Raw genomic sequence first — 17,360 nt, forward strand, 5'->3', positions numbered from 1 at the left:
GTGGAGTGGAGTGGAGTGGAGTGGAGTGGAGTGGAGTGGAGTGGAGTGGAGTGGAGTGGAGTGGAGTGGAGTGGAGTGGAGTGGAGTGGAGTGGAGTGGAGTGGAGTGGAGTGGAGTGGAGTGGAGTGGAGTAGGATTAACAAGATTGGAAAAGACCTTTGAGATCATCAAGTCCAACCTATCACCCAGCACCATCTGATCAACTAAACCATGGCACCAAGTGCCTCAGCCAGGCTCTTCCTGAACTGCTCCAGTGATGGTGACTCCACCACCTCCCTGGGCAGCACATCCCAATGGCCAGTCTCTCTTTCTGGGAAGAATTTCTTTCTCACTTCCAGCCTAAACCTCCCCTGGCACAGCTTGAGACTGTGTCCTCTTGTTCTGGTGCTGCTTGCCTGGGAGAAGAGACCAACCCCCACCTGGCTACAACCTCCCTTCAGGTAGTTGTAGACAGCCCCAACTCTCCCAGCCTGTCCCCACAGGGGAGGTTCTCCAGCCCTCAGAACATCTTGGTGGCCTCCTCTGGACCTGCTCTAACAGCTCCATGTCCAGATGTTTCCAGGTGTTGCAAGGCTTTCACAACAAGGAACTGCAAATGTAAAACTGCAGAGCAGTTGTGTCTAAGCTCAACTTGAGAAGAGCAAAAGAAATCACAGAAGGAGGTGAAAATATACCCAGGGCTTTACTGAGGTGAAAACAAAAGCTCTGCTGTCTCAGGCAGGGCAAGAAAGTCCAAGCTTCCTCTGTATAAATATGTGCAAAATCATCCTCTGTGCTTTGAAGACAAATCAGTTAGTGCTCTGCTCTCTTCTTGGTGTCCTTCCTGAGCTTCTTGCTCTTTCCTGCTTGCTTAGATGATTCCTCCTGAAACAAAAACCAAGGGTTTCAGAATGGGAAGAGCACTCCTCTGCACTGGCAGCATTCTCTCAAGGTCACTCACCAGGCCCATCTGCCATGTCAGCAGTGTTCAGAGCTCACTGGCATTTCTGTGATGCTTAGCCACTCTTTCTCAGGAAGCTAAATGCTTACAAACCTTCACTGAGCAGTGAAACTTCTTTGCCACACAGAATCAGAATCACAGAATCACCAAGAGACCTCAGAGATCATCAAGTCCAACCTGTCACCACAGACCTCATGACTAAACCATGGCACCAAGTGCCACATCCAATCCCCTCTGGAACACCTCCAGGGATGGGGACTCCACCACCTTGAGTGCTGTGTCCAGTTCTAGGCACCTCAATCCAAGAGAGATGTGGAGGTGCTGGAGCCAGGGCAGAGCAGGGCAAGGAAGCTGGGAAGGGCCTGGAGAAGAAATCTGCTGGAGAGCAACTGAAGGAGCTGGGGAGGGTTAGTGTGAAAGAGAGGAGGCTGAGGGGAGACCTCCTGGCTCTCTACAGCTCCCTGAGAGGAGGCTGTGCAGAGGTTGGTGCTGGTCTCTTCTCACAGGCAATTAGCCATAGAACAAGAGGGAAGGGCCTCAAGCTGTGACTGGGGAGGTTCAGACTGGACAGTAGGAAGCATTTTTCCCATCAAGAGTGGTCAGGCACTGGAAGTGCTGCCCAGGGAGGTGGTGGAGTCCCCAATCCTGGAGGTGTTTCAAGGTGGTTTGGATGTGGTGCTTGGGGCTCTGGTTCAGGGGTGACCCTTGCAGAGTAGGGCTAATGGTTGGCCTTGGTGATCCTGAGGGACTTTTTCTGTGATTCTGTGATTCATGGCAGCCAGGAGCTGGCACAGGGAATGTGTTCTTCTGGCTTCATCTAACAGTGACAATTTCAGTGCATCACAGAATCAATTCTACTGGAAAAGCCCTTTAAGATCACTGAGTGCACTCCCTAACTCTGCCAAGGCTGGGGCATGGCCTTCAGTACCATATCTGGATTTCTGCAACACCTCCAGGGATGGAGATTCAATCACCTCCCTGGGCAGCCTGGGCCAGTCTCTCAGAACACTTTCAGGGAAGAATTTTCTTCCAATGTCCAACCTAAACCTCCCCAGATACAACTTGAGCCCATTTCCTCTCATTCTATCACTTCTCACTTGGGAGATGACACCAAAACCCACCTGGCTCCAACATCCTGGAGCCACAGCTACCTAGCTGTAAAGAGCCAGAAGGTCTCCCCTCACCTCCTCTTCTATAGACTTAATACCTCCAGCTCCCTCAGCTGCTCCTCCCCAGCCCTCTTCTCCAGACCCTTCCCCACCTTTGTTGCCCTTCTCTGGACCTGCTCCAGCCTCTCTATGTCCTTCTTGGAGTGAGAGGCCCAAAACCAAACCCAGCACTCAAGCTGTGGCCTCCCCAGTGCTGAGCACAGGGCACAATCCCTGCCCTGGTCCTGCTGGCCACACCATTGCTGCTCCAGGCCAGGCTGCTGGTGGCCTTCTTGCCCACCCCCTGGCTCATCTTCAGCTGCTGCCAACCAGCACCCCCAGGGCCTTCTCTGCTGGGCAGTTTCCAGCCACTGTGCCCCAAGCCTGGAGCATTCCTGGGGTTGTTGTGACCCAAGTGCAGGACTCAGCACCAGGCCTTGTTGAACCTCATCCCATTGGCCTCAAAACATTGATCCAACCTGTCCAGGTCACTCTGCAGAACCTTCCTACTCTCCAGCACAACAACACTCCCTGCATGATTGGTGTCATCTGCAAACTTACTGAGGGTGCCTCCATCCCCTCATCCAGATCATTGATTAAGTTAACATAGGGAACTGGCCCCAGGCTCTTGTAAGCCCAGGGGAACACCACTTGTGACTGGCCACCAACTGGATGTAACTCAATTCCCTACCACTCTTTGGGCCCAGCCATCACCCATTGGAGCACACACCCACACAAGCCAGGAGCAGGCAGTTTCTCCAGGAGGATGCTTTGGGACACAGGGTCAAAGGCTTGACTAAATTCCAGGCAGACATATCCACAGCCTTCCCCTCACCCACTAACTGGGTCACCTTGTCATGGAAGGAGATCAGGATGGTCAAGCAGGACCTGCCCTTCAAGAACCCAAGCTGGCTGGGCCTAGACAATTTAGAATCACAGAATTGTCAGGGCTGGAGGGACCTCAAGGCTCAGCCAGTCCCAACCCCCCTGCCATGGGCAGGGACACCTCACACTGCAGCAGGTTGCTCACAGCCACATCCAGCCTGGCTGCAAACACCTCCAGGCAGGAGGCTTCCACCACCTCCCTGGGCAACCTGTGCCAGGCTCTCACCACCCTCCTGGCCAACAACTTCTTCCTCACAGCCAAGCTCCATCTCCCCACTTCTAGTTTTGTTCCATCCCCCCCAGTCCTATCACTCTCTGACACCCTCAAAAGTCCCTCCCCAGCTTTCTTGGAGCCCCCTGCAGATCCTGCAAGGCCACAATGAGGTCTCCTGGGAGCCTTCTCCTCTCCAGCCTGCACAACCCCAACTCTCTCAGGCTGTCTCCAGAGCAGAGCAGCTCCAGCCCTCAAGTTCACACACAGAGGCCTTCATTCTAAGCAGCAGAAACTCACCACTGGAGGTACATAGCTGTGCTCCACGAGGACACTCCTTGCACAGTTGTTGATGTGTTTAAACCTGTCAGGTCCCAGCAGGATCCCCCCGTACCAACGGGACACCACGACCAGCACGTTGTGGACATTCAGAATCTGCTTAGAAGCAGAAGAAAGAGAAGCTGCTGTTAGAAACTGGAACTGCTTCTCCTGCTGGCACCAATCCTGAGCACAGAACAAGTCCACCCTCTTGTATTTTCAAGAGGTTACAGTCAGGTCTGTGGCACACAGACATCAGCACAGGCAACAAACAATCGCAGGTCAGGCACAGGTTCAGTTTCCCTCTCCAAGCCCCTACCCAAAGGTAAAGTCATAGACTCATGGAACCAATGAGGTTGGAAAAGACCTCAGAGATCATCCAGTCCAACCTGTCACCCAACACCTCATGACTACTAAACCATGGCTCCAAGTGCCACAGCCAATCCCCTTCTTGAACACCTCCAGTGATGGTGACTCCACCACCTCCCTGGGCAGCACATCCCAATGGCCAATCTCTCTTGCTGGGAAGAACTTTCTCCTCACCTCCAGCCTGAACCTCCCCTGGCACAGCTTGAGACTGTGTCCTCTTGTTCTGGTGCTGCTTGCCTGGGAGAAGAGACCAACCCCCACCTGGCTGCAACCTCCCTTCAGGAAGTTGTAGACAGCAAGAAGGTCTCACAGGGCTGTGCTCCAGACCCCTCCCCAGCTTTGTTGCCCTTCTCTGGACACCTTCCAGCAGCTCCACATCTTTCCTAAACTGAGGAGCCCAGAACTGGACACAGGACTCCAGGTGTGGCCTCAGCAGTGCTGAGCACAGGGCACAATGACTTCCCTGCTCCTGCTGGCCACACTCTTCCTGATGCAGGCCAGGATGCCATTGGCCTTCTTGGCCCCCTGGGCACACTGCTGCCTCATGTTCAGCTGGCTGCACTGAAAGCTGCCTTTGGCTGATCATCTCCTGTAATGATCTCCACACATTACTTCTCTGACAGCAAGCACTCCAACAAGCCTTCAGAGGACAATTCCCATGGTAGCCATGCTTTAAAATCCCTGCTCAAGGCTTGCAGAAGTCAAGGATGGATTCCCGGCACCTGCATCAGATGGAGAAGACGTCCTCCTGCTGCTGTCTCCCCATCATCCTCACAGTCCTGCAGGAAGGTCTGCTTGTCTTCACAGTATATCCTTGGAAAGGAAACACAGCAACAAAATAGGAACAGGAAAGGCCAACCAGTGAACTGTTCTGCCAAGGTGGATGCAGCCCCAGACACCTTCCAAGGCATCTGTTATCAATTCTACTTCTCTATTAAAGGCATTTACATCAAAACAGGATGTGGCTCAGGGTAAACCACAGAGATGCCTTCAGCTCTACAGCAGAACAGGTTTGGAGAAGATTGCACACAGATTTTAGCTGCTTCAGATGAACTTTGGAGATACCAGTAGTGTGAAGTCCCTAATCAGAAAAATCTGTAGCTTTTGAGCCTAATAAATACATCTGGCTGATGTCTGAGAATCAGTATGGTTGGAAAAGACCTCAGAGATCAAGTTCAGCCTGTCACCCAACACCTCCTGACTAAGCCATGGCTTCAAGTGCCACATCCAGTCCCCTCTTGAACACCTAATGTCAATGGGATGAGGTTTACCAAAGCCAAGTGCTGGGTCCTGCACTTAGGTCACAACAACTCCAAGCTTGGGGCAGAGTGGATGGAAACTGTCCTGCAGAGAAAGACCTGGGGGTGTTGGCCAAGAATCAGCTGAAGATGAGCCAGGGTGTGCCCAGGTGGCCAAGAAGGCCACCAGCATGCTGGGCTGGAACAGCAATAGTGGGACCAGCAGGAGCAGGGCAGTGACAGTCTTCCAAGACAGAGAGATTGGCCACTGGAATGTGCTGCCCAGGGAGGTGGTGGAGTCACCAGCCCTGGAGGTGTTCAAAAAAGGCTTGGATGTGGCACTTGGAGCCATGGTTTAGTTGTCAGGAGGTGTTGGGTATTAGGTAATAGGTTGGACTTGATGATTCTGAGGTCTTTTCCAACCTGCTTGATTCTATGATTTTTCCCCTGCATTGGGCACTGGGGAGGCCACAGCTTGAGTGCTGGGTTCAGTTTTGGGCCTCTCACTCCAAGGACATTGAGAGGCTGGAGCAGGTTCAGAGAAGGGCAACAAAGGTGGTGCAGGGTCTAGATTAGAGGGCTGGGGAGGAGCAGCTGAGGGAGCTGGGGGTGTTGAGTGTGGAGAAGAGGAGGCTGAGGGCAGACCTGAGAGGAGGCTGCAGTGAGGTGAGGGTTGGGTTCTTCTCCCCAGTCTCAGGTGACAGAAGGAAAGAATTGTGCCAGTGCTGCAGGCAGGGTCTCAGCAGAGCAGAAAGAAGTACAGCCACTATTTATCTCTCACCTGTATGCATAGATGTTGTGGGTAGCAGTTGCAATTTTCTTGTTCTCATATAGCTTTTCAAGAACTCTCTTCACCTTTAAATAAAAACAAAGCAAACAAAACACCAAAAAACCCAACCAGAAGTCAGATTCCTTCTCTAATGGGGACTTCTTCAATGTCATCTCAGCATCACGCCTAAACAAACATCTCCTCAAGCTTCAGGAGGGGAGATTTAGACTGGAGATTAGGAAGAAATTCTTTACAGTGAGGGTGCTGAGACCTTGGAACAGAATAGAATAGAACCCTGGCCCCAAGCAGCCTATCAAGTCTCCTCCTAAACCCCTCCAGAGATGGTGACTCCACCACCTCCCTGGGCAGCACATCCCAATGGCCAATCTCTCTCTATGAAGAATTTTTTCCTCACCTCCAGCTTAAACCTCCCCTGGCACAGCTTGAGACTCTGTCCTCTTGTTCTGGTGCTGCTTGCCTGGCAGAAGAGACCAACCCCCACCTGGCTACAACCTCCCTTCAGGGAGTTGCAGAGAGCAAGAAGGTCTCCCCTGAGCCTCCTCTCCTCCAGGCTAAGCAACCCCAGCTCCCTCAGCCTCTCCTCACAGGGCTGTGCTCCAGACCCCTCCCCAGCTTTGTTGCCCTTCTCTGGACACCTTCAAGTCTCTCAATGTCCTTCTTAAACTGAGGGGCCCAGAACTGGACACAGGACTCAAGGTGTGGCCTCAGCAGTGCTGAGCACAGGGCACAATGACTTCCCTGCTCCTGCTGGCCACACTCTTCCTGATGCAGGCCAGGATGCCATTGGCCTTCTTGGCCACCTGGGCACACTCCTGGCTCATGTTTAGGCAGCTGTCAATCAGCACCCCCAGGTCCCTTTCTGCCTGGCTGCTCTCAGCCACTCTGCCCCCAGCCTGTAGCACTGCCTGGGGTTGTTGTGGCCAAAGTGCAGCACCTGGCACTTGGACTTGTTCAGTGCCATCCTGTTGGCCTCTGCCCATCTGCCCAGCCTGGCAAGGTCCCTCTGCAGAGCTCTCCTACCCTCTAACAGATCAATTCCTGCCCCCAGCTTGGTGTCATCTGCAAATCTACTGCTGACTGACTCATTGTTTTCACCAGAAAAAAACACTCTAAGGTTATCAAGTCCAACCACTGCCTCTCCCCTACTCTGCTCTCATGAAACCCCACCTGCAGCACTGCCTCCAGTTCTGGTGCCCCCAGCACAAGTAGGACACTGCACTGTTAGACAGGGTCCAGAGGAGGCCACAAACCTCCCCTATGGGAACAGGCTGGGAGAGTTGGAGCTGTTCAGCCTGGAGAAAAGAAGGCTCCAGGGAGACCTTAGAGCACATACATGTTAGGAACACCACAGCTGGACCCAGAACTGCAGGTGAGGTCTCAGCATGAGAGAGTAGGGGAGAGGTAGTGGTTGGACTCAATAACCTTAGAGGCAGAATCCCCTCCCTGTGCTGCTGCTCTCCCTGCTCTGGCTGCAGCTCAGCACACAGCTGCCTGCTGGGTGCCAGTGACCATTGCTGGTTCATGGGGAGTTTGTCACCAACTGACACCCCCAAGGCCTCCTCCTCAGACACTATCATCACACACAGATGCAAAGACAGAGAGACATATTTGGCTAATCTGAAGTATTTAGAAGCTGGACATGAGCAGGGTGAGCTTGCAGCACAGGAGGCAAATCACAGCCTGGGCTGCATCCAAAGCAGCATTGCCAGAGATCCAGAGAGGTGATTCTGCCACTTTGCTCTGCTCTGCTGAGACCTCACCTGCAGTGCTGTGTGCAAGGCTGGAACCCTCAGGACATGGAGCTGATGGAGAGGGTCCAGAGGAGGCCATGAGAATGATCAAAGGGTTGGAGTGTTTCTGCTACAAGGACAGGCTGAGGGAGCTGGGGGTGGTCTGCCTGGGGAGGGGTCCAGGGAGACCTAATAGCAGCCTGCCAGTACCTGAAGGGGGATACAAGGAGAATGGAGAGAGACTGTTTGCAAAGGCCTGCAAGGACAGGACCAGAGGCAATGGCTTTAAGCTGGAGAAGAGTAGATTTAGATTGGATCTGAGGAACAAGTTCTCCACTATGAGGGTGGTGGAACACTGGAACAGGTTGCTCAGGGAAGTGGCTGAGGCCTTATCCCTGGAGATATTCAAGGTGAGGCTGGACAGGGCTCTGGGCAACCTGAGGAGCCAGCAGTGCCCTCATGCAGCCCAGCAGGCAGCTGTGTGCTGGGCTGCAGCCAGAGCAGTGTGGGCAGCAGGGCAGGAGAGGGGATTCTGTCCCTTGGCTCTGCTCTGCTCAGACCTCACCTCCAATCCTGCCTCCAGGTCTGGTGACCCCAGCATGGGAAGGACACAGAGCTGCTGGAGTGAGGCCAGAGGAGGCCACAAGGATGATCCCAGGGCTGGAGCAGCTCTGCTGTGAGGCCAGGCTGAGGGAGCTGGGGCTGTGCAGCCTGGAGAGGAGAAGACTCCAGGGGGACCTTAGAGCTGCCTGCCAGGACCTGAAGGGATCCTGCAGGAAGCTGCAGAGAGACTTCAGCTGAGGGTGTCTGGAGCCAGGCCAAGGGGGAATGGTTTGAAGCTGAGGCAGAGCAGGGTTAGACTGGAACTGAGGAAGAAGTTCTTCAGGAGGAGGGTGGTGAGGCTCTGGAACAGGCTGCCCAAGGGAGGCTGTGGCTGCCTCCTCCCTGGAGGTGTTCAAGGCTGGGTTGGATGAGGCCTTGAGCAAGCAGCTCTAATTGAGAGGCATCCCTGCAGGGGAGTTGGAGTAGATGATCTCTGAGGTCCCTTCCAACCTGAGCCCTTCTGTGATTCTGTGATCTAGCTGGGGATGTCTGGGCTGACTGCAGGGGGGGGTTGGACTGGCTGAGCTTTGGAGGTCCCTTCCAGCCCAGCCTATTCTATGACTTCAACAATCTATTGTGGAGCTTGAAGCACAGACAAAAAGAGCAGCATGGATCTCTACTGACCTGCCTGGGTGTCACCACAGGAGCCAGGTGTGCCTGGAAAGTGCTCCTTCGATCTGTGATGGGGTTTCCATGATGGATGGGTGGCAGCTCTTCAGCTCCTGAGCACAAACAGGGAATTGCTTTCTGTCAAGGGCACTGAACCAAGAGATGGCTACAGAAGGCAGTGTCTGCACTTTAAGGAAGAGACTTGTTCAAGTGAAGCCCACAAGGTGACAGCCAGAAGCCCAAAGTGTGGGGCTGTTTGGCTTGTGGGCTGTTAAGAGTCTCTGTTACTCCATTAATGTTAGGAGTCTTCCTCAAAAGGCAGTAGAAAGCCAGAAGCTGAAGGCTTCTCCCTTCTAAATTATATCCCCAGAATTCTCTTTTTTACCTTCTTGACTTCCAGGTGTAAGGTAATTCAACATTTGAAGTGGATCTTCCTGAATGGGCTGATAGTCCAGGAGGAAATCATCTCCAGCATCATCTTCAGCTTCTTCAGTGGTTTTCTTAACATCTGGTTCTGGTAAGACACAAACAGTAGGATTTGTGACACTTCTGGGGAGGCCAGCAAGGCAAAACTTCACCTTCTTTGTCTCAAAAAGCTCTGGCTTTTCAGTTCAAATCCTTCTCTCATTGAAAATGATACAGGTAAGTGGCAGTGGTCACTGGCAGCCCAGCACCACCCATGTCCTGGGCTGCAGCCAGAGCAGGAAGAGCAGCAGCACAGGGAGGGGATTCTGCCCCTCTGCTCTGCTCTGCTCAGAGCCCACCTGCAGCACTGCCTCCAGCTCTGGGCCCCCAGCACAAGGACCTGGAGCTGCTGGAGAGGCTCCAGAGGAGGCCACAAAGATAATCAGAGGGCTGCAGAACCTCCCCTGTGGGGACAGGCTGAGAGAGTTGGGGCTGTTCAGCCTGGAGAAGAGAAGGCTCTGGGGAGACCTTAGAGCAGCCTTCCAGTAGCTGAAGGGGCTCCAGGAGAGCTGGGGAGGGACTTGTGACAAGGGCTGGGAGTGATACAATGAAAGACAATGGCTTTGAGCTGGAAGAGAGGAGATTGAGCCTGGAGTTTAGGAAGAAATTGTTCCCAGGGAGGGTGGTGAGCCCATGGAGCCCAAGCATTACCTAACTCTAAAACCTGTAACCTTTCAACCTGTAATGCAGTTTGCTTTTGCAGTTGAACAAGAAGTGAGCTGGCAAACTGTGCATGTTCTGCTGTACCTGGTTCTGATGACTGTGCCTTTTCTATCAGGACTTCTCTTATCTTCTCCACCCATAAGTAGAGGATACTTTCACCAAGGTTCTGCCTGGGAGAGAAAAGTCACTGTGAGTGAACCATCATTGGGAAAGGGCTCCAGGAAGCACACAGACTTCAGAGGTGCAGAAATGGTTTAGGGTGGAAGGGACCTTCAAGATCATCCAGTTCCACTCCACTGCCATGGGCAGGGACACCTCCCACCAGCCCAGGTTGCCCAAGGCCTCATCCAGACTGGCTTTGAACACCTCCAGGGAGGAGGCAGCCACAGCCTCCCTGGGCAACCTGTGCCAGTGTCTCACCACCCTCACTGGAAAGGATTTTTTCCTAACCTCCAGTCTAAATCTGCCCTCTTCCAGCTCCAAGCCATTGCCCCTCATCCTGTCACTCCCAGCCCTTGGCAAAAATCCCTCCCCAGCTCCCCTACAGCACCCTTCAGGTACTGGAAGACTGCTCTGAGGTCTTCAGAACAGACTGAAACTGGAGTGAGTGAGAGAAAATCATGTGAGAGAGATTTGCTGTGGTACATCTCACATCTGACCAATGAAATTCATTTAGAATTAATCTTTGTTTTGCTTTTTACACCCAAACATTCAGCTGGAGAATCCTGCAGCTGTCCTTTTCTTCAAGGCACAGCCTAACCTGTCACAGGTCCCTCTGGAGCCTTCTCTTCCCCAAGGTGAACAGCCCCAGCTGCTGCACTGCAAGTGCTGAGCTCCTTCTCTGTGGCTTTTAGGGGACCTCCCCTGTACTCTGCCCTGGTGAGACCTCCCCTGGAGCTCTGTCTCCAGTTTTGGAGCCTCTGTGCCAGGAAGGATCTGGAGGTGCTGGAAGGTGTCCAGAGAAGGGCCACGAGGGTGAGCAGAGGGCTGGAGCTGCTCTGCTCTGGAGACAGCCTGAGAGAGTTGGGGTTGTTCAGTCTGGAGAGGAGAAGGATCCCAGGAGACTTCATTGTGGCCTTCCAGGATCTGCAGGGGGCTCCAAGAAAGCTGAGGAGGGACTTTTGAGGGTGTCAGGGAGTGATAGGACTGGGGGGGATGGAGCAAAACTAGAAGTGGGGAGATTGAGATTGGATGTGAGGAAGAAGTTGTTCCCCATGAGGGTGGTGAGAGCCTGGCACAGAAGCTTCCTGACTGGAGCTGTTTGCAGCCAGGCTGGAGGTGGCTGTGAGCAATTCTATGTCTTTTTCCTTTCACTTTTGGGGCTCAGGGAACTCTTCCCACTTGTCTCCCCCCCTCAAGCAGTCAGTGCACAGCCAGCAGAGGTTGATCCCAATGGACTGTGACAGCAGGTTGGTGGCAGTAGACCCAGTGCAGCCCTGGCTATGTCAGACTGGGTAACAAGCAGTGCTGAAGGACAGGGAGGGAAGGATTTAGGTCCAAGGGTCCTTAGCAGGGAGCACAGGTACCCATCCAGGTACTGGGGAACAGTGGGATAAAGACCTTTATTATGTGCAGAGGTAAAAAACCAGAAAGAAGTGTTTCAGAGCCATGCTGCTTCTCCTCACAGGCCTCATGTGGCACCTGGAAGAAGCACACACCCCACACATCCCAGCAGCTCTACCTCTGGTAGAGGCTCCAGCAAAGCCTATGAATCTGAACAGTTAAGGACAATCTCTGTCACAGAATTGTCAGAGTTGGAAGGGACCTCAAGGATCATCCAGTCCCAGCCCCCCTGCCATGGGCAGGGACACCTCACACTGCAGCAGGTTGCTCACAGCCACATCCAGCCTGGCTGCAAACACCTCCAGGGATGAGGCTTCCACCAGTTCCCTGGGCAACCTGTGCCAGGCTCTCACCACCCTCATGGGGAACAACTGCTTCCTAAGGTCTAATCTAAATCTCCCCTCCTCTAGCTTGGTCCTGCCCCTTGGTCTTGTCCCTCTGGAAGACAAGATCCCATAGAACTTCTCACTGCAAACTCCTTATGGTTTGTAACATTTCAAATCCAATTTTGTTATACAGTGTGGCCAGCAGGAGCAGGGAAGTCATTGTGCCCTGTGCTCAGCACTGCTGAGGCCACACCTTGAGTCCTGTGTCCAGTTCTGGGTCCTCAGGTTAGGAAAGATGTTAAGATGCTGGAAGGTGTCCAGAGAAGGGCAACAAAGCTGGGGAGGGGTCTGGAGCACAGCCCTGTGAGGAGAGGCTGAGGGAGCTGGGGTTGCTTAGCCTGGAGAAGAGGAGGCTCAGGGGAGACCTTCTTGCTCTCTCCAACTCCCTGAAGGGAGGTTGTAGCCAGGTGGGGGTTGGTCTCTTCTCCCAGGCAAGCAGCACCAGAACAAGAGGACACAGTTTCCAGCTGTGCCAGGGGAGGTTTAAGCTGGAGGTGAGGAGAAAGTTCTTCCCAGCAAGAGAGATTGGCCCTTGGGATGTGCTGCCCAGGGAGGTGGTGGAGTCCCCATCCCAGGAGGTGCTCACAAAAGGCTTGGATGTGGCCCTTGGAGCCATGGTTTAGTTGTCAGAAGGTGTTAGGGATTAGGTAATAGGTTGGACTGGATAATCTCTGAGGTCTTTTCCAACCTGCTTGACCCATGCAGGTACATCAGAAGCACAGACTGAGCAGACCATGGAACTGCAAACACCTTGTCTCCTTTCACTATGCTGCAGACTAACTTACAGATAGATTTCCTCCAAGCTATTTGCCAGTTCCACATACTCTTGTCCTCGAAGCCAAGGGGCACTGGAATGAAAAGAAATGCAATGAAAGTTGTGCCCAGCTGCCACTTCCAGCATCTTAACAAACAAAACAACCTGGATTTAGATTAGACATTGGGAAGCAATTCTTCCCCATGAGGATGCTGAAGCACTGGAACAGGTTGCCCAGAGAAGCTGTGGAGGCTCCCAGCCTGGAAGTGTTGGAAGCCAGGTTGGCTGGGGCCCTGGTCAATGTGGCCTAGGAGGAGGGGTCCCTACTCATGGCAGGGGGGCTTGGAACTAGATGATCTTTAAGGTCCCTTCCTACCCCAAACCACTCCACGATTCCACAGCCTAATTTATACTTCCTTGCCACAAAAGAACACTGCAATGAGTTGGGGGAAGGGAGCCTCACTATGACAGTTTGCTAACTCAGGAGACAGAGTAGAATATTCTTGCTGGAAACATCCTTCCCCCCATCCCTGGTGCACTTGAATCCAACAAGTCATCTGAACTAAAGTACAGCTTACACTGGGAACAATTAACAGAGATACTTCAGAAAAGGTTTGAAAGCAACTTCACTCACTTCAGTTGATAAATAGGAGGCTCTGCAGGTGGATATCCTGGTGGCAAAATCACCTGAAAGACATTCAGGATAAACATTCACTGGACTACTCCTCTCACTTGGCTGAGCTCTACTGATGGACTCTGATTTCCAGCACCAGGACTCCAGTCAGTGTTACACATGAAGAAAACAGTTGGCTGTGTTGTTACAGACTGACAAGAAAACCTCAGCATCTGTTTGCTGATGGCACCAAGCTGTGTGGGGCAGCAGACAGCTGGAGGGAAGGTTCCATCCAGAGGGACCTGGACAGGCTGCAGAGCTGGGCCCAGGACAGCCTCATGAGGATCAACAAGACCAAGGGCAAGCTGGGTCAGGGCAAACCCAAGCACTGCTATAGGCTGGGCAGGGACTGGCTTGAGAGCAGCCCTGAAGAAAAGGCCTTGGGGGTGCTGGGGGAGGAGAAGCTCCACAGGAGCCAGCAGGGAGCACTTGCAGCCCAGAGAGCCAAGCAGAGCCTGGGCTGCAGCAAGAGAAGTGTGGCCAGCAGGGCCAGGGAGGGGATTCTGCCCCTCTGCTCCACTCTGCTCTGGTGAGACCCCATGTGGAGAACTGTGTCCAGTTCTGGAGCCTCTGTGCCAGGAAGGATCTGGAGGTGCTGGAAGATGTCCAGAGAAGGGCCACGAGGAGGAGCAGAGGGCTGGAGCTGCTCTGCTATGAGAACAGACTGAGAGAGTTGGGGTTGTGCAGGCTGGAGAGGAGAAGGCTCCCAGGAGACCTCATTGTGGCCTTCCAGTACCTGAAGGGGGCTCCAAGAAAGCTGGGGAGGGACTTTTGAGGGTGTCAGGGAGTGATAGGACTGGGGGGGATGGAGCAGAACTAGAAGTGGGGAGATTGAGATTGGATGTGAGGAAGAAGTTGTTCCCCATGAGGGTGGCGAGAGCCTGGCACAGGTTGCCCAGGGAGGTGGTGGAAGCCTCCTGCCTGGAGGTGTTTGCAGCCAGGCTGGAGGTGGCTGTGAGCAACCTGCTGTAGTGTGAGGTGTCCCTGCCCATGGCAGGGGGGTTGGGACTGGCTGAGCCTTGAGGTCCCTTCCAACCCTGACGATTCTGTGATTCAGATTTCCAATACTGGTAACGTGTACCAATGTTCCATTTCTTCCAATTTTTGTGGGTGATGTCATGCAAAATCAAGTGCAGAAGCACTCTGAAAGGAGCTGTCCAGATGGCTACTGAAGTTGGGAGTTGCAGAGAGCAAGAAGGTCTCCCCTGAGCCTCCTCTTCTCCAGGCTAAGCAACCCCAGCTCCCTCAGCCTCTCCTCACAGGGCTGTGCTCCAGACCCCTCCCCAGCTTTGTTGCCCTTCTCTGGACACCTTCCAGCAACTCAACATCTTTCCTGACCTGAGGAGCCCAGAACTGGACACAGGACTCAAGGTGTGGCCTCAGCAGTGCTGAGCACAGGGCAGAATGACCTCCCTGCTCCTGCTAGCCACACTCTTCCTGCTGCAGGCCAGGAGGCACTTGGCCTTCTTGGCCCCCTGGGCACACTGCAGGCTCATGTTCAGCCTACCATCAACCAGCACCCCCAGGTCCCTTTCTGTTTGGCAGCTCTCAGCCACTCTGCCTCCAGCCTGTAGCACTGCATGGAGTTGCTGTGGCCAATGTGCAGAACCTGGCACTTGGATGTGTTCAGTCTCATGCCCTTGGCCTCTGCCCATCTGTCCAGCCTGGCAAGGTCCCTCTGCAGAGCTCTCCTACCCTCTAACAGATCAATTCCTGCCCGAGCTTGGTGTCATCTGCAAATTTACTGCTGATGGACTCAATCCCCTCATCCAGATCATCAATAAAGCTACTGAACAAGATGGGGCCCAGCACTGATCCCTGGAGGACACCACTGGTGCCTGGCTGCCAGCTGGATATTCAACTACTGAAAATACCACAAGCACACTGATGTGCTACAGGAACAGCCATGGAACAGCCTCTCACAGATTCCAATCCAAAATCTCCTTAAGCCATCTGAGGAGACACCAAACTTTATTTTAAAGGGTTTCATGCAGGCACAATATTTGGCCTGCATCAGTCCCGGTGCCTGCTCTGTGACCAACCCCTGAAGAGTACTGTACCTGCAGACAGAGGGTCCATTTTGGATGATCCAGACAATCACTAATCTTAATGCAGTAGATTTTCTCATCTTCATCAACCACACACCAATCTTCACCATAAATGGATGAGAGAGCTTCGATTTCATCACTCTAAAACAAAGCATTATGCAAAAATAAATACTAACCCACCCCACCCCCAACTTGCTGTGCTCATCATAGCTTTAAGCCTGCCTCTTCTACAGCTTCTTCAGAGATTTGCTAGAGCAGGTCCACAGAAGGGCAACAAAGCTGAAGAAGGGTCTGGAGAAGAGGGCTGGGGAGGAGCAGCTGAGGGAGCTGAGAGTGTTGAGCCTGGAGAAGAGGAAGCTGAGGGAGACCTCATTGCCCTCTACAGCTCCCTGAAAGGTTGCAGTGAGGTGGAGGTTGGGCTCTGCTCCCTAGTCGCATGTGATAGGAGAGGAAATGGCCTGGAATTGTGCCAGGGGAGGGTAAGGTTGGAGATAAGGCAAAAATGTCTTTGCTGCAAGAGTGGTTAGGGACTGGAAGAGGATTGCAGGGAGGTGGTGTAGTCCCCACCTCTGGAGGTGCTCAAGAAAAATGTGGCCATGGCACTTGGAGCCATGGTGGTGTTGGGTTGAAGGCTGGACTTGATAATCTTCTTCTATGACAATAGCTATTTGGGAGTCAGGCTCAGATGCAGCTATGACTTGGCGTGTGGAGGTCTGCTTGTGCCATGGGGTAGTCCTGCTGTGATGTACATGGTTTGTAACTTAGAAACATGGGCCACAGGAAGGGAAGGGAAGGCAGCTGGGGGTGAGACAAGTCAGGTAAGAACTGCCAGTCCTGAGAGATGCAGAGGCAAGGGGCAGGGCAGGGAGGCAGCTGATGCATGGAGGGAAGGGGAAAGGGAGAAGGGGGGAAAGCAGAAGGGAAAAGGGATGATCTCAGAGATCTTTTCCAACCAAAACAATTCCATGATTCTATGAGCTGTGATAAGGTTCACTACACGGGCAGCCAAGCCCTGATTCACAGGCGAAGTAACCTGTGCTCAGCTCTCCTGAGCCTGCTTTTGCGTTTCTATGGACAAGCCTGGAATTCTCAGCAGCCACAAGGGCAGCAAAGTGATGCGGAGCAGCTCCAACACCCGCCCGCAGCTCCCGGCCAGCGGAGCGGCTCCAACACCCGCCCGCAGCTCCCGGCCAGCGGAGCGGCTCCAACACCCGCCCGCAGCTCCCGGCCAGCGGAGCGGCTCCAACACCCGCCCGCAGCTCCCGGCCAGCGGAGCGGCTCCAACACCCGCCCGCAGCTCCCGGCCAGCGCTGGGCGCTCCTGGCTGGGTCACCCCCCGGGCACAGGGCAGACCCCGTGGCGCCGGTACCAAAGGAAGAGTGAATAAAGTTGCCCGGCAAGAGCTGGGGAGTCAGCTTCCACCCTGGCACTGAACACCTGAAACAGGCATCCGGTGCAAGCCTGCCCTCGGTGCCTGCACAGCGACCAGGGCCACGGGGACAGCAGCTCCTCCCAGGCTCAGGGCTCGGCAGAAGCCACCTCAGTCACCGCGTTCCAGGCGGCACTCACTCTGCCTGCGCCGGCCGGCACAAGCGCGGCTGCGCTGCCCGCTCCCCGCACCGCCGCTCACCTGCTGCTGGGCCGCGGCCGCGTCAGCAGCCGCCATGGGCACCTGGGGGGCAGGGCGGGCAGCGTGCGCCTGCGCGGAAGGCCGAGCGTGCGCAGTAGCGCTGCTGATGCTCCCTGCCCGCCCCTTGCCGCTTCCCTTTGCCCTTCCCCTTTTCCCTTCCCTTCCCATTTCCCTTTTCCCTTTCCCCTGGACTTTGTCCTTTTTTTTCTTCTCCCCACGCCCCCAACCTTTCTCCCCTTTCCCCCCTTACCCCCTTTCTCCCCCCCCTCCCCTTTCTCCCCCCCTCCCCTTTCTCCCCCCCTCCCCTTTCTCCCCCCCTCCCCTTTCTCCCCCCCTC

At 54.1% G+C, this 17,360-nt stretch overlaps 1 protein-coding gene across 1 annotated transcript; it reads right to left on the reverse strand.

Annotated features, from left to right (window-relative positions):
• Positions 1-679: 679 nt before the first annotated feature.
• On the reverse strand, positions 680-17,068 carry IMPACT (impact RWD domain protein). The gene is made up of 11 exons (XM_054180204.1): positions 17,024-17,068; positions 15,406-15,534; positions 13,307-13,359; positions 12,704-12,766; positions 10,054-10,139; positions 9,227-9,355; positions 8,857-8,954; positions 5,891-5,964; positions 4,594-4,684; positions 3,485-3,619; positions 680-864 (listed from the first exon to the last, which is right to left on the reverse strand). Exons 1-11 carry the CDS (start codon positions 17,057-17,059, stop codon positions 793-795), a joined length of 966 nt encoding a protein of 321 aa, XP_054036179.1. The 5' UTR covers positions 17,060-17,068; the 3' UTR covers positions 680-792.
• Positions 17,069-17,360: the final 292 nt, after the last annotated feature.

This window comes from Dryobates pubescens, chromosome 3 (assembly GCF_014839835.1).
Source record: "Dryobates pubescens isolate bDryPub1 chromosome 3, bDryPub1.pri, whole genome shotgun sequence".
In the NCBI taxonomy this organism is placed as follows: Eukaryota; Metazoa; Chordata; class Aves; order Piciformes; family Picidae; genus Dryobates; species Dryobates pubescens.